General features: G+C 38.4%; 1 protein-coding gene across 2 annotated transcripts in view; it reads right to left on the bottom strand.

Annotated features, from left to right (window-relative positions):
- Window positions 1-2,057: 2,057 nt before the first annotated feature.
- Window positions 2,058-21,798, bottom strand: part of CADM2 (cell adhesion molecule 2) — a 565,882-nt gene continuing 546,141 nt past the window's right edge. For both annotated transcript variants that reach the window (XM_089682919.1, XM_089682918.1), the window contains exons 8-9: window positions 17,156-17,281; window positions 2,058-12,214 (exon numbers count right to left, since the gene is read on the bottom strand). In XM_089682919.1, coding sequence (XP_089539045.1) covers window positions 12,096-12,214; window positions 17,156-17,281 — 245 coding nt within the window. In that variant the 3' untranslated portion in view covers window positions 2,058-12,095. The remainder of the gene's footprint in view (window positions 12,215-17,155; window positions 17,282-21,798) is intronic.

The following is a 21,798-nucleotide window of genomic DNA, read 5'->3' as shown; positions in this document are numbered from 1 at the left end:
TCCCCTCACAACTCCTACGGTCACCCTCTTATTCCATCTTACGTTCCCTCACTCACATCTTCAATCTTTCCCTCTCTACTGGCACCTTCCCCTCCCCTCTAAAGCACATGCACATCACTCCCATACTTAAAAAACCCTCCCTGGACCCCACCACCTTGAACAACTTAAGACCCATCTCCCTACTGCCATTTACCTCTAAACTCCTAGAGCGCTTAGTCTATAATCGCCTGAGCTCCCACCTCACCGAAAACAACCTCCTCGATCCTCTACAGTCTGGCTTCCGCCCCCTACACTCCACTGAAACTGCCCTACTCAAACTCACCAACGACCTACTAACCGCCAAAACCAATGGCCACTATACAGTACTCCTACTCCTCGACCTCTCTGTATCTTTTGACACAGTTGACCACCCCCTCCTCCTCAAAAAACTACACTCTCTTGGCCTCAGGGACTCCGCTCTCTCCTGGCTCTCTTCCTATCTATCACAGCGCTCCTTCAGTGTTACCTATAATGCTGCCACCTCCTCTTCACTCCCTCTCTCTGTTGGGGTCCCTCAAGGTTCTGATCTCGGACCCCTTCTTTTCTCCATCTACACCTCCTCCCTTGGCCAATTGATAAATTCCCACGGCTTTAATTACCACCTCTATGCTGACGACACACATATCTATCTCTCTACCCCTCACCTCACCCCTTCAGTCTCCGCTCGTATCTCAAGCCTACTAAGTGACATATCGGATTGGATGTCACTCCACTTCCTCAAACTCAATCTTTCCAACACTGAGCTCCTAGTATTCCCCCCCTGACTTCTCCATCAAGACCAACAACACTATCATCAGTCCCACCCCTCAAGCCAGGGTACTAGGTGTCATCCTAGACTCCAATCTGTCCTTTCAGCCCCAGGTCCATTCGCTGACAAACTCATGTAGACTTCACCTCCGCAACATCTCCAAGATATTACTGTTCCTAACCTCGGAAACCACTAAGCAACTCATTCACTCCCTTATTATATCACGCCTCGACTACTGTAACTCCCTCCTCATTGGCCTACCTCATCGCAGGCTATCCCCACTTCAGTCTATCATGAATGCTGCTGCCAAACTCATCCACCTTACTAACCATTCTGTATCTGCCACCCCTCTCTGCCAATCCCTCCACTGGCTTCCAATTGCCCAACGGATAAAATTCAAAATGCTAACACTGACGTATAAAGCCGTTCATAACACTGCCCCAAATTACATCACCGATCTTATCTCCAAATATCACCCAAACCGTACTCTCTGCTCCTCACAAGACCTCCTACTCTCTAGCTCCCTTGTCTCCTCCTCTCTCTCTTCAGGGAAGCCTACCCCGCCCTCAGCTATTACTGGAATCCTCTACCCTTCCAACCACTCCATCCCCCACAGTTATTACCTCTTGTACCACAATTCCCTCCCTCCTAGATTGTAAGCTCCAAGGAGCAGGGCCCTCGAATCCCTCTTGTATTGAATCATATTGTTACTGTACTGTCTTGTGTATTGTCTCCCTCCATAATGTAAAGCACTGAGCAAACTGTCGGTGCTATATAAATCCTGTATAATAATAATAATAATATCTAATCTCTGTGAGGGGGGAGAAAAATCATCTGCGTGGCTGTGATAAAAGGACTTAAAAAAACCAACGCATTTTCTGTGAACTTTAAGGATAAATTGCTCCACAGAGCTTGCAGGTACAGAGACCAGGGAGGGCTAGTATTAAAACTTATTTATTGTTAGTCAAGCAAATTTAATGTCCAGGTTTACATTAAGCTAGGATACTACATTTGCAAAACCTATATACCACAAGGTTATGGAAAGCCTGGCCATGCACAAGAATAGCCCAGCCTCCAGATTAAGTAAGAAGAGGATATTTTGGAGGGTTTAGCATGATTACATAATTGCATTTCACCCACAATCACACCACTTGTTTTGGGACCCAAAAGCTATACTCATCATACATGATTTTTAACCACCAGGCCAAAGCTTTGATACCTGACCGAATATCAACTCTTACACAGGAACCTCACACATTGTGAAACTTCATATACTTCATTAGGTTTTTATTGAAGAAATAGAAATGTCCCACATGAGAGATGCTCATCTCACCTTTAACAGGGAAAAAGAAGCATATGTACAGATATTTTCATTTTGGTAACAGATAAGTGGCACTAAGTTACACTACGATTTGCTATGTTACATGGAAGAACATGTAACTACATTGCGTGCTTTCGCACGTGTGCACAGAGTAAACTCAACCCTCTCACATTTGTGAATCACATCATAACACACATGAACCTTTTCATTCAGAGGTTTCGTTTATTTCAACAGTAAAATGAAAATACATGAGGTGTTAAATTTCATTTCTTAGAAAAAAAGTTGCTATATTCATTTTTGCTTTAGGTATCAACTGAAGATGCACTCTTGGTGCAAGGATTAAAGAGGGTTTCAACTTATTTAGTAAAATAGAAGCCTCTTGCAGACCTCTTATTATAATAACATGAAGTGGTCCCATTTGACATTGCCCCTCCTATTGTTCACATTCAGAAGTGAAATGTTAGACTGACCCTCTGGTGCCACCGCAAATGAAAACTTGATTGCAGGTTATCCACTCAGACCTAAGACCCTCCTATTGTCAATGTATGAGAGGGTGGACTTTTTCACTAAGGCATTGTAATAAACAATAATGATCCACCAATATGTTTGCCTATAGCAACCAAACACATTTGAGCATATTCTGTCAAACAGTTAGAAGTGCTCAGATTGGTCACTATTGCTTTTTTCAGTATTCTTCTTTCGTCAAATAAAGCACCAGTAGCAAGTATGTAGGTTATGGGCGACCAAGGGAGCGCAGGACTGCTGCATGTTACATGATAGAGTAATTTACAACAGAGCTTAACTTTTACTGTGTAGAAGAAACCCTCTTTAACTTTTCAAAAAGTTTTGAAATATGTGACATCTACCACTTTTTTCATATGAGTAAGCTCCTCATCACATTCCATAAACCAGTTTCTTGATGTGACGCTGACAGGTAAACAGATTTATCGGAAGCAGTATTAGTGGCAACATTTTAAATATAAACATTTCAGCCCATCAAAAGAAAAAATATAGATACATATATATAGTATATTTGTGATTACAATGATTAATAGACACTGTAAACTGTACAATTGCAGAAATATGCTACAGTAAGACCATCTATTTTCACAAGTACTAGGTTTGGATATACTGAATGCATGCTAGTTCCCCGTGATTTGTGTTATTTACTATTTTTTTACACCTCTAAATATAGAGCCATCAAAGATTTTTAATGTGTGAACTTGCAAAGTGATTGCAAGATGCCTAGCTCTACAAAATGGCTGCCAATTGTTAAAGCCACTGTTGTGTCTTTATAACTGATGAAGATTGCAAAGTGGCTGGCTTTCCAGAATGAGAACCAGTTGTCTGTGTCATTTTTAACGGGAGAGAATTCTGAGGTGAATGACTCTACAAAATGGTTACCAAAGCCATTGTGTTATTAGTAACTGATGATTTTTTCAAGGTGGCACTCCAAAATAGCTTCCAATATCATGAACAATTTCTGTTGACCTTGGAACATCTGTGCTGTTCTGGTCATTGCCTATTGCCCACAGACCATGAAACTGGCCATAAAAATAATTTTCACATTTCATCCTATTGTTCATATCAGTTATCTCTGTGAATTTCACCATCAGTTTGTAAAATCATTTGGTGCTTCACATCATTTTAAAGTAATAACACTCCTTGAGCAGTATATATGTAAATGCCCCTTGCATGGTACCTTACTTCACCCTAGCTCATTATGGATGATGGTCTCAGGACCATACACTCTACACTAATATTGACAGTTAAAGTATTAAAATCATGCATCCCACAGGTATTGACTAGAAAGGGTTCATTGGAGGGCCCCAAGAACCTATGGGTCTGAATTAACTAGACCAGTGGAGGTTGCGGTAAGAGTGTAAGCTATGCAAAAGGCATTTACATTTATGTTTTTTTTTTTTTAAATATAATTTAGGAGGTAAAATATACTGTCAATAACATAGTGCAAAAAACCATGGTGTAAATAGCTCGTGTCATTTAATCAGAAGCCAGCTTTTAGTAGTTGGACAAAATCGGTGAAGCCAGTCTCAGACTTTTTGGTTTACACCATTTCTCCTTGTGTTATGTTATTAAGTATTCCCTTTCCTTTACTGGGGAACATTAAGCAAATGCACATTATTGTCCATTAATGAAAGATGAACTTACTTAACAGTTGGACAAAATGTATGTCTTACTAACCTTGTAGTTCTATAATGCTATGCTTCTCTCTTGTAATGCATGTTATTTAGTTAATTTTGCTAAATGGTGATGCAAACATGACAATCAAATAATATATAACACAAACAATGAATAAATATGGAATATTCTATGTAGAATCAAGATGGTGCTTATCGGTTCACATATTCCACAAACATGCAGCAGAAAAAGTTTACAGAACTAGATTTTTAAATTGGGATACACAGCTCTACACCGCAAACCTTTAAATGACATCATAAGTCCATTATATACATTTTTATGCATTTACACTTACAATGTATAGAGGCTACAGAAATAGAGCACACAGTATTATGGACAGAAATATTGCTTCCTCATTACAGTGAAGAGAAACATGCAAATTGCAGCTCTTACATATAGTTTCTCTGGATAATGAGGGTAGGAATGCCAAGCCTTACAACATTTTTTACTGAAGATTTTAAGTTGTTATAGTTATTTCTAGTAAATATTATTATTTAACTTACATAAGTATTCAATTAAAATAGGGGTTCCTAATATCAAGCTGTATAAATATTCATATGCTACTCGCTGTATATTTTTGTGCAGATGGTACTAAGAGACTTTAAAACATTCCTGTCAGTTTTAGTAAAGGGTCAATAGGATGGTGAGGGAGAAAATTTGTCTTTTGACATAACTAGGAAATCTTGAAATCTGCATTTTAGAGTTCTCCTTAAGTATACTCTTTGTGCCAGTTTAAAAATATTATTTTAATGTCAGGTGTACTATATCAAAATCTCAATATTTTAACAATGGCATAGTAACAGATGTAGAAGGGGGTTGCAGGTACAACTGATTATAGGTTTAGAGCTTGTGAACCTGGTTTGTCAAACACCCATTTTACATTTGTGTGCAAACGTTTGGGCACTCCTGGTCAAATTATGTTTTTTTGCTTTTCTAAGCAAAAACATAGTATTACTACCCCCACAGGGATCAAACCTATAGATGACATATTTCAGTCCATCATTACTGCTCATTTTCTGAATGTAATATACTGGCAAAAAAATTAAAGAGACTCTAAATTCTAGTTTAAAAAATATATTCAAGCATATATTCCTAATTCAAATTAGTCCCTTTTATTGCTCTCAACCTGCTCCAAATCTCCAAATTCCTTTTTGATGATGCTGTGATCCAACTTCTTGTTAGAGGGTGACTACTTTCATTCTCCATGGTACCACGGTATGTATAAATTCAAAATGGGTTTAGAGGCACCCACAGGTCTTGCAGAGGAGGAAAATCTAAAAGAGAAGTTTTTATTGTCAATGTTTCAAAGAAGCCCATTCCATCTTTCTCAAGACTTGAAACTAAGCTTCATCAAAACATTGACAATAAAAACACGTCCTCCTCTGCAAGACCCATGAGTGCCTCTAAACCAGTTTTGGATTTGTACAGATTTCTTTGTAGGTGAGCACCTGAGCATTTACACCAAACACAGAGCTGCTACCCTTAGAACTGTCTACTGTGTGTATAAATGTAGCCACCCTCTCTTGCCTGGACTAGGAACTATGGACTATGGGATTTTTATTGTGCAATAAATGTGCACTGCTCATTTTAAACTAATGGACATGAGGGGGAAAAGAGAGGTTCAAGAGCTCACAGAGGGTGTTACAAGGAGACAAAATGACTCAAAATGAAACAATTTCAGGAAAAATAGACTACAGGGCCATTAAGTGGTGGATGTGTATGAGTTACTTCTGGTGAATAAGGATATTGTTCAGTGACACTTTATCTTAAAATGTGACATGTTCAATAGGTTAAGCCTTCTGCTGGTTATTAACATCCTCTTTGCAGAAATTAGCCTAAAATTGCTTCTTGTAACCTGCTAACACTTTTTGTTGCTTTAGGAACTTTTTCGTAATCTTCCTTGCAGATCCCTTTTGGCTCAGGAATATCCTTAGGGCATTGTGTGTTCACTAAATGGTTGACAACTACATTTTTATTTTTATAACTGATAAAAATGTACTTTATGAAATATATACTAGCTGTGCATTAACATTTGCAAAAATAGGTCATGTATAAGTCCCCCTCTAGCGCTGTATTAATGCATCAACAGCACGTTATTTGTCCAGTAATTCTTAATGTCCAATAAACACATCACAATTTTTGTTTCTATTTGTAGTCCTGTACCCTGCTTATTTTGATTTGTAGCTGATTTTTAATAGAATATGTCTTAAAAAATATATTTTTCTTTCAATGAAAATGCTGCTTCCAGAACTCACTCTGTAGTGCTCTTTGCTGGCAGAGCTGAGTAAAAGCCACACCCCCATAGATTGTATTTCAGAGGAAGAAAGATGGTGTATCTGATTATGTCTTTCACCATTTTTATGATCATACAGATCATAAAAATGATCTGTATGATCATTTTTGAAGTAAGCTGGATAAAAGTGATTATATGCCACAGTGCATGAATTACCTAATGTATTGGAAATATAATGATACAGCGTTTCAGGTGCATGGAAAAGGAGGGGAGGCATAATAATACCATCAGTATAAATACACTCTGAACATCAGAAATAACACCATTACTGATCAAGGTCAATATTATTTTCATTACTGATTCAATTTTGTAATATAGTGTTTTTTCCATTTTTGTTCTTAGTTTTCCTAGTGTTTCTAAAGATTTTTTATGATCTTCAGCAAAAAATGAAGGCTGATAATCCTGTTTTGAGTGAAAAGTCTCTGCATTTGCAGGACATATTCAAAACAATTCTTGTATACCATTAATTGTTAATAAACATACTAGTAGTAACATGATATTAGACTGTGTGATGTCTATTGTAAAGCTTTGCTCCACACAACATACAGAAGCTTTCTCCTTTAGGGATATTAGTTCCACAGTAATCTTCTTATTGTTTGGTAACAGAATATTTTCCTAACTTAAATTTTAGATAGTTTACTCTAGCCCTGAAGAATATACCCACACCACTAAATTGTAGATTATTATCCTCATCCCAGTAAAAACAGTTACAAACAGCTAAAGTCACACCATTCATACTAAGTGATGGCTTATTAATTAATGTTGTGCAAATGTCACAAATGCACTATGACCCATAGCAGGTAACAGTTTTCATCACTAAAACTGGACTTATATAACAGTATGGGTAGAATCACTTTAACACATTAGTGAGCTAATGACAGATATCTGAAGGCTGTGTCAAGTTTCTGGAAGGATGGATGGATGGATGACTATTGAATATTTTATCTATCATTGATTCATATGGGATCCTCTAACTCATCCCTTGTAATTATAATCAATAGTTAAAAATAGGAGAAAAAAATGGCATGGCCCCAGTTGTGCATGCCTTCAAAGATTTTTCTTGCTGGCAAACCAGTTTTTTGTATATTGTAATGCAAATAATATCTTAAAAAAGATGCCATTGGGTTTATTTGCCCATTTATTTATTTTTTAATCTCTTGGGAACTGTAACAGTGGGATATTCACATCTTAGTGGATCATCTCAATGGCCATGCCCATCTGAGAGGTCTTGCCCTTTGTTAAACAAATTTTAATTTATTTTCTTACTATTTTTAAAGAATGCAATAGGGTAGGGTAGAGTAGGGAAGGGTCCTTGTGTAGAATCCTCAGGAAATACTGTATAACAATTTGGCGGCTGACTTGAACTGTTGGTTTTAATATTTTAATATGTTTCTTAAACTAAGTTCTCACTAACTGACCACTCCTAAAAAAATCCAATTAATGCAACAAAGGCTGCATTGTCATGTGTCCCTATCATGAACAAGGAGGTGTACTGCCTTAGAAGGTTAAAATACAATGCATTTTGGAGGTTCTGTTATCTAGATTCCATTACTGAAATCTAAAGAAGCCTTACATCTTCTCTCCAAACTCTTTTTTTTTTGGTTCTTTGAATAAAACAACCCCAACTATGAGATAAAATGCATTTGTCCCCTTTACACCATGCTTTAAAAATAAGCCACCATGTTCAACACGGTCATCAGAAGGGTTAAGTCAGATATAGTTGCAGCAAAAGAGACCCAGTTATTATAGCACAAACAGTACAGAACAGAAAAAATACACTACAGAGATTACAAAAATGTGACAATATACCTGCAACAGAATTTAGTCTGCAGCTCTTGTTTTCAGTGATCAAATTGTGTGACCTTTCCTCTCATTGTGTCTCCTAACTAGATTGGGAGTGTACAATTTATTTGTTGAGTTTTGCAAACCTGTACAGTTCTTGACATTGTTCTAGCAGCTACAGGACTCCTGTTGGTTTTACTATCATATTTACTATATTTAAACATATTATTGCATTTTTCCACATATGTTATGGTGTGTATCATAAAAACAAGCATGCAGCCACATCAAGAAAGACATACTTCATTGAAATGTAATATCATATATGATTTATATGATCACACTCAACCATGTGATGTTTATATATACTTGGTATATCCTAATAAAAAAGAGTGAGACTGTATCACAGTGATTCCCAACCAGTTTGTGAGACACAGGTGAGTATTTTCACCCTCTCTATTGTTGATTTTTTCTCAGCAGGTAATGCTATAGCATAGTTAACCATTTCCCCATTGTAGGAAAAGTGTCCTCTGAACTGAAGAGTCTTACCACCCTTGCACTGGAGGTGGTAGGTGATAAACTCCAGTACTGGAATCCTTTGCATTGGCATACTGAGGTTTTCTAACATCCTTGATATGCTCCTTAGATAATTTTACTGGTTTCAGAAAGCACTGGATGATCTGGGCCAAAGAGAAGCACTTGTACATACTTCTCTATATGGGCCTTTTGACTGAAAATGTGAGACACAACCTAATATGATGGTGCATAAAGCTGTAAGGCTGGAGATCTGAGAAGGAAGATGTAATGATATGTACTTCTTCTCTATTGCCCATACATTTTTATCATGTACTGTAAACCGTATTATTCACTCTTTAGTTTTGCAAATGGGTATAGTATAAGGGATATATAGTTTTTTACACATTATAATTCTTTTTTAAGCTCAGGACCAAATGTTTTTTTTCTAGCTAAGTAAGTATACATATGAGATATGAATATTTTAAATTTGCAATGTAGCCAGCACAGGGAGTTCTTGGCTCCTTTTCATGTGGTTTCCTGGGTCTTATTAGCTCCTTTGATAAAATAACCTATTTACAGAGGCCAATAGCTGAAGCTGTAGTTTGCACACACACAAGTGAACGAGTAAGAGAAGAATTTCCTCCCTTCTCTGAAAGGGAAGCACTTGTGTTGCTCTCTCTTTAACTAACACATAATACTGCTTTATGAATCTGTTTTCTTGTTCTAAATGTTTATTTCTTATTATTTTTACTAACAAAATTTTCTTTCTAAATGTCTGTCTGAAATAAAACCAGTTAATGATTTTTGCAGTTTGAGTTTGCATTTTGCATAAAGATGATCAGAAAGTGCTTTCTGCTTTTTAGTAATTAAGGGAAAAAAGAGTAGTTAAATCACAGATGTCGAAGCTGAATTTAGACCAATTCAATTGTGTATACATTTTTGTGAAAAGATCATTTGTGTTATGCTTTTATACATGCTTCATAGGGTTTACTGCCACTGTCTCACAAAAAAAAGGTTGGGAACCTCTGGCATCTTTAAAATTTTCTTGGGAATGAGCAAAGTAAAAAAAGAAAAACAATTTTTTTTCCTATATACATATTCTAAGACAACTTTTTTAAAGTGTCTTATGTTCCTGACTCCATGCTCCAAAAAAAAAAAAAGCAAGATATAATTTTTGCATCGTAAGCCGTCAATGCTCTTGCTCCTAACATGTCTAGCTACCTTGTTAACAATACCCGATTCAAATGTCCAATGTCTGCATGATTGAGACAAAGTGTACTTCAGAGTGATTCTTTTTTTCCAGCTTTAGGAAACAATACCGAAAGTGCAATCTAACAATTTTTGTTGTAAGTCAAACTAAAAAGGAAAAAAAAGAAAAATCAAGCCAACAGACTTTTTGAGTCCATGATCAGCTGGGTGGATTTCTGATCATAAAACTTCACAATTAGATTTAAAAATATATCTCATCTTGATGGTAATTGATACTGAAGCTTTCACTGTGCAGTTAAAGCGTGTCCAAAATATGACATGTTATACCTTACAATATGCATAGACAGGAATTTAATAGAATTAGTCCATTTATACTATGTACTGTTTGCTGCAATGTTTTTGTCTATTTTTTTTTCTTGATTTTTGGTAAATCAATACAACAGAATATAAGATCAGACAAAAAAATGTAAGAAATTAAAAAAAAACAAAGCAATCAAAATAATATTTTTTTAACATTTTCTAAACTGTAAAAGAGAATTTAAACTAAACAATGAAGTAATATTTTCAGAGTTTTACTCAGCTATGGTTAAACTTGAAAACCTGAGGCTCGACACTGGTTGCAAGATTAAAATATCTTCCCTTTGTCATTGTGCTTCCGTTGTGTGACAGATAAAAATTAGAATGATCTAGAAAAGTTTGGAACAGTGCTAGGACATACAGACAGAAATTCAAACACATCATACACATAATACTGATTTAGTTTCATATCCAAGAGGGGAGGAGCGTTAGAAAATGGGTATTTGTGACTCGCTTACATCCAAAAAAGTTAAATATGTATCAAATAATGTTCAACTTGATTTAATATATGTACTATATACAAGATACTGAAATGCACAGATAATCTTACATTTTTTCCTAAAAAAAAATAGCATCCATACAGTAACAATAAATATGGATAAGATTGTAACATTAAATAAACACATTTCAGTAAGGAAAATAAACAGTGTTAAACATCCTAAATCATAATCTTATAGACTAATAAAAACTATGTGGAAGTACTATTTTAATAAAACCTGGGCTTAATTTTAATAATCTAATTTGCTTCCCAAGCCTATGTTAAGTAAAGACTGTGTAAAGAATGCAATGTATGGCTCTGCCTTGGTGATACTGAAAGATTTAGAACTACTACTGTTATGTTAAAGCATACCTCTAGAATTAGTACCACTATCTGTTGTGTTTATGCATTTCTGTTGGTTTTGTGGTACATAATCCAAAAACAGACCCTCTAGGGATTACCAAGCATAGAAACTACTGTCCTCGTGGTATCGAGTCTAATCAAGTCTGCACCAAATTTGTGTTGATTGATGGCTTAACACACACACACCATACGGTATACATGCATAAATGAGTGTAGTCCAAATTATTGCAATTTGTTTTTGTTTTTTTTTCGTTTTTTTTGTATGTAATGCCTCACACATCCACATGGGGAGTTGTTACTCAAAATCCTACCAGAAAATAATGGTTATCTATGAGTAGGTCATAGACTCAGAGCATTGCAGTACAATAACATGGACTAAATATACATGTCTGTGTGTTCATGTATGTGTGCTGGAGAATATATAGAAAAGGGCAGCCTGGAAGTCTGTCATTGTGTAAACATAAAAAATAAAATATGTTCTGAAAAATAAAAAGTGGAAAAGAAACTGTTAAGGCTGTATATTCAAGCACTGTATGACTGAATTATAACAGAGTGATGGACATTTTTTTTCTTGTTTTATATTTTTTTTAGCAGTAAGAAAAGTCCCGCATTATGAAATGCAATTAATTTATGATGCCGTCAACAGCTGATTGTTGGCCTAAGCTGGCTATTGATAGCAGAAGTTAATAAAATGGAGCGGAAGATGTCGGGGGAATGAATTCTGAGAAGTGATAGCCAGTTTTTTCCATCAGTCAGCCTGATAAGTGAAATGCGTCGTCACCCGGGTTTGCATTTAAATGAAATATTCCTTCTTCTCTTCTGCATTGACTTGGCTGCCTTCTGCATTGATAATGGCTGTGTCTGCATCGGGGGCATCTTCAGCGCCTTTTGCTTCGTTTGTTAAGTATGTCCCTGCAAAGATCGAGATTACAGAAAATGGTTGTTAGATATTTTGCTCGTCATCAGCTGTCTCTTGTTTCATTTAGAGATGGATGCAAGGCAAAGCTGCTTACAATACATTACCATATCATTTATATACAATGCTCTGATCTACATCAGATTACATTAATGTGGCTTTGCAGTGCCAAATGTTTGCATTGATTGGACTTGCCATGGCAGGCGAAACACAGTTTTTTAATGTTAGTTTACAAGGCAAATTATTGTCACAGCATAACAAAAGTGCAACAATGTGGCCTTGATGTATATTTTCAGAATATAAAAGGGCTTATTTAGCAAGGCAGTGCAAACAGTATCACTGATATGCAAAGTACAATGAGCCAAAACAACCAATCAGACTTCAGTATACCGGAAACAGATTGGTTGCCCTGGGTAGCTGCACATATCAAAGCAAAATTATTTTTTGTACTGTATGCTAAATAAGCCTTTAACTGCTGCACCATCATTATTCTAACCATTCTACAGCACTACAATACATTCACCCTTGAAGAGACACCACCAGTCTGCCAGATTAGGGCAAAGTGGCACCATCTTTGCAAAGGGCTCCCCTTGAGCCACAGATACCACATTCTCCTTTCAAACTAAAATTCTCATTATCTCATGGTGTGTGTCCCTATCTTGTATGCAGCTAAAGGATACTAAATGTTCACAAGCACTGTAATACCAATTCATACCTAACACAAAACAAACATACTAATAACAGTTCACCACCAATACAAGATATCAGAAGTCACTGATGGATGTGTGAAGATCTTTGCACATGTACTAACGTGTGGTCCAATTGTGCACATTTGTATGTGTATATGCATGTAAAAATTCTTCTGGCTACAATTTAATCCACTATTCTGGGAAGTTGTCTGATGTGAGAACGTGTGTGTATTTGAGAATATATTTGCACATACATGTGTGAAATACTAATCAGTAACTCATTTTTTTAAAGATCCAGATGTGGCACTAGATTACTGATATTTATGAGCCTGTGCATATTTGCCCATTGTAAGCAATGGATTGCATTGAGATTAGTTAAAAGAAAACAAAAAAAATACCACCAGATTCCTTAAAAACATAGATTTTTTGTGCCCATGTGCAAGAGCCTGAAAAATCTTAAACCAAAACTTTTTTCTTAGTCTTTGCAGTGGGGGATTGTAAAAAAACCCTGCAAGACTGTTAATGCCTTCTGGGTATGTAGTGATGTAGCAGCTGGCCATTGGAAGCAGCATAGTCCATAGAGGGGGACCAGACATCCAACACACACTATAAGGTTTTGAATGCAGTAGATTATTCTGCAGTACTTTAGGAGAGCAAAGAAAGGAGTCAGTGGGGTTGATTTATTAAGGGAAAATAGACTGTTCACATTGCCATCTATTTACTTGTTTGGGACTACGTTTGTGACTTATTATGAGGAGCACTGACACTTGGACACATTTACAGTATTTTAGATATAAAGATACACTGAAATATGTTGAATGGCTGGGGTTTTTGTGTTTGGATTTATACCTGTATTTCTTGGAATGTGGCTTACTGGTCATTACTGGTCATGGTTAGCTTCAGCTGTTTTAGCTTTTCTGGGATACCACAAAATTTCCCTTAGGGTAGTTTTAATGAGAATAGATCTAAGATGCAGCTGAAACACCTAGTGATTTGTATTTAAGAGAATTTAGGAATATAGATAGTTATGAAAGGGACTTTTTATCATTATGGTTAATACAATAAGGAGATGTAGCTTCTAAATAGACTACCCAGGGACAGCTGTAGAGACCTGGCCATCAGCCAATAATATGAGTCGATTCTGGCTTAGTAATGACTCTGCTAGCATTAACTGACCATTAGATATTCAGTTTAGGTTTAATGCTAATAATCATAGCAGTGGTATTTAAAGGTGTAGTAGTGTTTTTTTTTATAAATCTTTTCACACATTTACACAACATTCATCCAGAATTCACACATTTTTTTCACTTGAATCCAATTAAAAAATACATAATTTTTTTTGGAAAAATAAGTGTGAATTTTGTGTAAAAACACTTATTAACCGCTTGCCCAAAGGATTTACCCCCTTTCTGACCAGACCATTTTTTGCATTATGGCACTGCGTTATTTTAACTAACAACTGCGCGGTCATGCAACATTGCACCCACATTAAATTTACGTTCTTTTCTTCCAACAAATAGAGATTTCTTTTGGTGGTATTTTGTCACTTGTGCATTTTTTATTTTTTGTGCTATAAACGAAAAAAGACTGACAATTTTGAAAAAAAATATATTTTTGGCTTTTTGCTATTAAACATGTCCAGTAAAAAAATGTAAAAAATCAAATTTCATCATAAATTTAGGCCAAAATATATTTTGCTATATGTCTTTGCTAAAAAAAATCCCAATATGTGTAAATTAATTGGTATACGTAAAAGTTATAGCATTTACAAATGTCCGTATATCTACAGTAATTTTTTTTTTTTACTAGTAATGGCGGTGATCAGCGACTTATAGCGGGACCGCGGCTGGGGAAATGACTTGATGTCACTGACATGCCCAGTGACACCAATGCAGTGATCAGTGCAGAGGCAGACTGATCATACGGGGCCCGGTGAGCACAATTCACTAAGCAGTATCTTACCATATCCAAATATGCAGTAAGATACCGCATGGCATTTAAAGAAAAAACATTTGAATTCACCAAAAACTGCTACTAAAATACCACATGAGTTATTCTATCAAGTCATGCGGTATTTTAGTAGTGAACACCACGTGTTAATGTTTCAGTTGTCAGCGGAGTTCCCCACTGACAGCTGAATGTAAAAGAAAAAATTGCTGGCAATTAAAATAATTATTTAAACAACAGCCTTCGGGTCTGGTATGGATTTTAAGGGGAACTCCCATGCCAAAAAAAACAAAAAAACAGTGTGGGGGTCCCCCCCAAAATCCATACCAGACCTTTATCCGAGCATGCAGCCTGGCATGTCAGGAAAGGTGGGGATGAGTGAGCTGGCTTGACAGTTCTTAAATATGTAAGGGGCGGGGCCACCCAGGCACTTCATGTGTGTGACCCCACCCCTTGTGGCATCATTAACCTGGGTGTGCTGGGTCAATGATGTCACAAGAAGTTGGGCCACACATGTGATGTCACTGGGCGGCCCGCCCCTTACATATTTAAGAACTGTCAAGCCAGTAGTCAGACAGCTGGGAGCCAGCGTCAGGAGCAGCGGCGGTGGCGGGCATCGTGATTGACTTTGGATCTACTTCAGGGGACATTCTTTTATTTTTCTTCTTTTAATAAAGGACTTGTCAAAGACTGTCTCCTGTTTTTTTTTTCACACTACACTTTTTTTTTGTGAATGGGTAGCGGTACCATGTACCTCATACTCATTCACATTGGGGGGCCCCTTGCTAAGGGGGGCTTCCAGATTCTGATAAGCCTCCTGCCTGCAGACCCCCCCCCACAACCACAGGCCAGTGTTGTGGGGAAGTGGCCCTTCTTTCCATCAACATGGGGACAAGGTGCTTTGGGAGGGGGTCCCCAAAAAGCACCCCCCCATGTTGAGGGCATGTGGCCTGGTATGGTTCAGGAGGGGGGGTGCTAGCTTCCCCACCCCCTCTTTCCTGACCTGCTTGGCTGCATGCTCAGATAAGGGTCTGGTATGGATCTTGGGGGAGACCCCACACCATTTTTTTACATTTTGGTCTGGGGGTTCCCCTCAAAACCCATACCAGACCTGAAGGGCTTGGTATGAATGGAGAGGGGACCCCACAACGTTGTTTTATTATTTTTTTAATTATTTTGAATGCCCTTTCTATGCAGATGAGCTGCAATATGTAGGTGGAGTGTTGTGTGTTTGTGGCTTTAGTGTAGGCGGAAACACAGGGGGCCCCATTATCTGTTATTGCCCGGGGGACCCCATGAGCTGTCAGTCCACCCCTGGATGAGTGCTAATAAAAAAAGGGGAAAACATCTGGGGCAATGTCAGGAATGGACTCAGCACTGGTGGTGGGACTCACCTGCCGTGTGGGCTGCAGTACCAGGGCTGACTAGCGGGTGCTCTCAGCAGCCAGAAGCTCACTCCTGTAGTCAGCCAACACCTGGGCTGATTGCAGGAGGTGTATTTAAGGAATGACCAGGCCGGTGATCTGGGCCTTGGTGTATGTTTTCCCATGAGCCCCTGTACCTGGTATCCTGTGTTCCTACCTCGTTGCTGACCCTGCTTTGATCCTGACCTCTGCTGACCGTCTCCTGTTGAACCCATGGCTTGCCTAACCATCCTTCTGCCTGATCCTCGGTACCGCACTGCCCGCTACCTGCTGAACCTGGCTTGTGACCCCGACCATTCTCCGCTTGCTCCTCCTGTACCACGCTGCCCGCACGATACCGACCCGGCCTGTCTGACTACACTTACTTACCCGACGTTATTTATGTAAGTGTTGAGTTTGATTGTTTGCACTTCGTTTATGTTTGTGTTGCCTTTAATAAATTATATTGTGTTACACGCTATACCTGAAGTCTGTGTCGGTCCACATACCTCTGGTCATACCTGGAGCCCTGACAGGCGATCAAAAGGTTAACTGTGTGTCTGTGCTTTCCACTGTAATTCCTCTGCTTTGTATGGCTAAGATATGCAGATCCTTACAAAGCAGTGTGCTGGAGCTGACAGGGGAGAGAACTGTATTGTTTATATACAGTTCTCTACCCCCGTCGGTATTACCAGGACCCAGTGATCGACAGTCGAGGCAATAAATGGTGGCGCGGCTCGCATGCGCCCCCTATCTGGAAATGCAAAATCACGTATACATGATTTTGCACACCCCTGCTGCCCTGTAGCAGTATTTTTGCTATAGGGCAGTGGTAAAGCAGTTAATAGACTCCTTAGAATTAATAGCATCACTAATACAGTAATTTCCATCAGCTTACCTTTATGTCTTGCCAAGTACCGTCCAAGCAAGATAATTGAACATAATGTGACAAATACAACTACGGCTACAATTCCTCCTATTAGAGCATGGTCTGGGGCTGCAGGACCAGGATAAGCATTTGGATCTGTGAAAGAAAGGTAAAAATATGTGATATACTGAATAGCAATTGTTAGCTTTTGAGAGGCAATAGGTAAACTCTTTTTCAGTTGTGACTGTCTATATTATTTACTTCAAATATCAGTAATCATAAATCAAATTTTTAAGAGCAGTTGTCCATTCTCAATAAACAAAATGGTGTCAAGAGTTTATAAAAATCAGACATAAAATATTTTGAGCAGGCCTGTGTCATATATTAGGTGTAGCTGAAGCCAGGGTATGTGCATTCAACAATGTACATATTCTAAACAAATATTAAATTAGCTGTAAAATAAGCCCTTAGAGATCTCTGTAGCTGTATCCACTGTTGAGCAATTCATTCTCAAACCTCATAAACAGAAGCATCAAAGTTGTTAAAGGCAGCTCTCTCCCTGTTACCCTTTCCCACAGCACATGCCCTATGTCTACATTGGATGATAGAAGGCAGGAAGGCTGACAAGTCACTACCAACACGGAAAAGCAGGGTGAGCTGAGCAAACTTAGACAACTTCAGTGCTTCTCCTCTAAAGTTTGAGGAAGAACTGCTCCACAGTACCTGAAGCTACAGTAGTCAGAAAGAGTGTTAAGAAGAGGCAAATATCTGAATGTTTATAGCCTGGCTACAGTTACATTTTAATGTAGTAAGGCTGTTGCTTTCTGCCACAACCTTCATAAAGGCCACCTCAATGATATTTCCTCCTACACATGAGCAATTAAAAGCAGTACTCATGTTTGTTATACACAGCACGCATTCTGGGAGCACTTGGTATATAAAGACCATATTGAACTGAATGTTAAGTTAATACTGCACTTTTGGCACGTGGTAGATGGGCTGCTACATACAGTCCCTTGACACATTATGTTTAGAAATGGATAACTCTGCACGTGCACAGTGAACATGAAATTGTACAATGCTATGAGGTAACACATATAAAAAGGTAACTCAAGGCTAGTTATAATGGGCAGGCTTGTTAGCCAACCAAAAACATCCCAGAATAAAGTCACACATAGCAAAAAAGTATTGCATGTTTCCAGCTTTTGCGTATTATCCAATAACAGTATTTTATTATGCTAATTTAATACAATGTTAACAAGTTTTTTTGGTGGTTGGCCCAAACACTTCACAGTAGCAATCTTCTACCTATGGCCTGTGGAAAAAATATTTGCTGCTTGCCTTAAGCTGTCCCCTGCAATGAGAATACCCAACATGTTGGAGAAAGCCGCTGAATGCAGAGTAGCTGCTGGTGCCAGGGCTATAACCTAAAGCACCCCAGCACACGGCAATGTATCTTAGACACAATTGGATGGAGGGATCATTTGCATTTGTAATTCCAGGCATGACATGCAGCCAGTAGAGATGCAGCATGGGATATAGAGTGTATTGAAAGGTAAGTGTAACTAAACCTTAATGCTAAGGTATTTCCCTAATCCCACTGACATCAATTATAGGAAACATTTCCACTCATGGACACAATGATGGGAAACTTTTTCACCCATTGACACCATTCATCCTGCTGACATACGTAAATGATAAGGCAACATTCCTCCTACTGATCCCAATGGTGGGGCACTATTCCTCCAACCAGCTACCAACATATTTATTTTACTCCCACAGATGCTGGGGCATTTTTACTCCCATTGACTTCCAGTTCTAAGGATTTTTTTACTCCTACTGGCCACAGTCTGGTGAGCAGTGAACTGGCCCTTTGTTTGAAAAGCTTGAGGACCCCTGAACTACAGTTTTACGTCAACTGTCTTTATCACAAAAAAGAGATGCTGTACTGTCAACCAAGAAGGCAAGCATCATGCAGGCAATCTGATGAGGATGGAGCTCAGAATTAAGCAGTTACAAACATGGGATGAAGGGCAGTTGCATAAAACAGCCGAGTTTAGGTTAACATACAAAAGGCTTGCGTGGAGTACAAATCTGTCCTACAGGCATGCTTGAATGCGAATAAAAAAATTGCAGATAGCATTTCCCTTTACAATTTGCATTTTTACAAGCAGAAAATAGCTGAATGGTAAAATCAGAGGTTCAGGCCAAGTTACAAATTGATAAATAAATATATTATTAGAAATACTATCAGTTTTTTTCCTAAATTGTGTTCAGACGTGGAATGATGCTTTAACATTACTCAGTTTCCCTGAAGAGGACATACAGAATCCCATAAAAGGGGCTGTTCTGGTCATATACCCAGATTTCCCCTGTGAATTCTCAGCCCTGATGTCCTGCTGAGTCTCTTAGCATCACACCAGCTGGAAAGCCACAGGTTGCCTACCTCTGACTTAACACAAAAGCCTGTCAGACTACTTCTTCTAACTGCATAGTGCCGGTTATTTAAAGGAAATGACTTGCAAAGCTGTCCAACTATTTTAACTAGGGAATCTGATCCTAGCTATTTTAGTGGAAAATAAAAGGAATTGAGAATTAGGGATCAGACAGCACTGGCAGAACACTGTCTGAATAATGCATTATTTATACAGCCTGTTCTCAGTGGGAAATCCCTTCCACATCCTCATCATTTCTGAGCTATTGCTGCTGTACTTTTTCTGCCCTTCAACACAGAGACTGCATTCTGTAACAAAGCCACCCAGGTTTCAGAACCATGCATCGAAATGGACTTTTATTATACACACTTGCTTTCTGCTTACAATTTTTGCAATGCTAAGCAAGATCGCCATACATCTACTAGTTAAAGAAGGCCTCATGTATAAATCTTTAAACGAAAATGTATTGTACTAAGATAATATACCAGAAATGTTAGAGCTATTATGCCATGCCATTTCTTTATCTGTGTAAATGATATTACTCAACTTCTATATCTGTATAACTACAGAGAGCAGAGAGACAATATACTTCCTGTTTATTGGGCCCTTCCTGCCTTTGTCTTTCTGAGTTTGATGTGATTTGTGACACGAAGATACCGTTTTTACTATTTCATTCCTTCCTAATTAAGAGGAGATCCACTGAACTCAAACATCGTAAAGCCTTCAGTTATTAAATTATTTGGGATGCTATAGGAGTGATATTTATTACACAAAATAAATTATACATTTGCATTTTTCCTATTTTTGTCTATTTTTTGTCTATTATTATAAAATTATTTACAGTATTTGAAACAAAATGTACTGTATACAATTGAAAATTCTTTTTTTGAGGTAAGTGAGGGGAAGCAGACGCCGCTCTGAACCAGCTCCGGGAGTCAGATGTGTTGGTGTATGGAGTGGCCTCAGCACCACACTAGCCATGCTCTCTGACACATTTTGCCCTTCCCGTTAGGGCTTCGCCACAGAGGCCAAGCCCCAATGGGGGGGGGAAACACATCAGAGGGCAAGGCTCCTGTGGTGCTCAGGCCACTCCATACACTTAACATGGCTGACTCCCAAGGCTGGTTCCAAGCGGTGTCCGCTACCCCCCCTTACCTCACTCAAGATACTGGAACGGGCTCAGGGCGCTGCTCCCTTCATTCCCTTGCCGGTGGGGTGTCTTTTCTCTTTTAATCTGGCTTCAGAGCGGCGCCATCAAGCTTTACACATGTGAAATTTCTTTTTGTTATGCAAAGTAGTCAAAAAATGATCATTAACCAAATCGGGGCATACCGAACATTCAAATGTGGTCATGACAGGTTTCTATGACCACAGAACCCCAACACTATGGTTGCTTCAAATTATATAAGCTAAATATAATAAAATGTAACTGACATCTGATAGAGTATAATGCATTTTAACACTTCCTGTCACTGTACTTTGATTTAAGTTGCCCGTTTCTAGTTGTTATGCCAAGTATCACCAACATTTTTTTCCTGTAGTCAGGGAGATATCAGCAAATCATGAATAGGATGGAAGAGTGCAAGGACAGTCACTTTCAAGGTGAAAAAATAAAAAAAGGCAAACCAACCATTTGGTAACTCTATACAAACTCATTTTAGCATGTTTTAGAGACCGTTCATCATAATAAATAAAAACCATTTTGAACTTCAAAGGAAACTGTCCTTTTACTGAGTCATATGAGTTGGGTCAAAAAATAATATTTAAAGTGATTGTCAAACTTTAGTTTTTTAAAAATAAAAATAATAAACATTTTACACTTACAATGGTTTTGCACTTACTCTTACTCGATCCTCTTACTCTAGGGTCCCCCTCCGGCATTTCTGGTTCCTCCCCCTGCCAAGTGACCCCAGGGGAAGCCACTTCCTATAGAGACACTCATGCATGCTTGATCCTGAGCCAGGATATTTGTGTCTATTCAGACACAAAGCCCAGTTCGGCCCCACCCCCTCCCACTCTCTGCTCATAGCTTTTGACTGTCAGCAGCAGGATCACACTGTCAGCCAAGCCTATTAGAAAGGGGGAAGAGCTGCTGCAGATGTGTATAGCACTAGATCAGGGGTGGCCAACCTGCGGCTCTCCAGCTGCTGCAGGACTACAAGTTCCATCATGCCTCTGCAAGTCAGTAACTTCCCATCTTTGCAATGCCTCATGGGAAATGTAGTTCCACAACAGCTG

The sequence above is a fragment of the Staurois parvus genome, unplaced genomic scaffold (assembly GCF_062004578.1).
Source record: "Staurois parvus isolate SC_StPar_1 unplaced genomic scaffold, SC_StPar_1.0 ptg000299l, whole genome shotgun sequence".
NCBI classification, from domain to species: domain Eukaryota; kingdom Metazoa; phylum Chordata; class Amphibia; order Anura; family Ranidae; genus Staurois; species Staurois parvus.
This window is presented reverse-complemented; position numbering and strand designations above follow the sequence as displayed.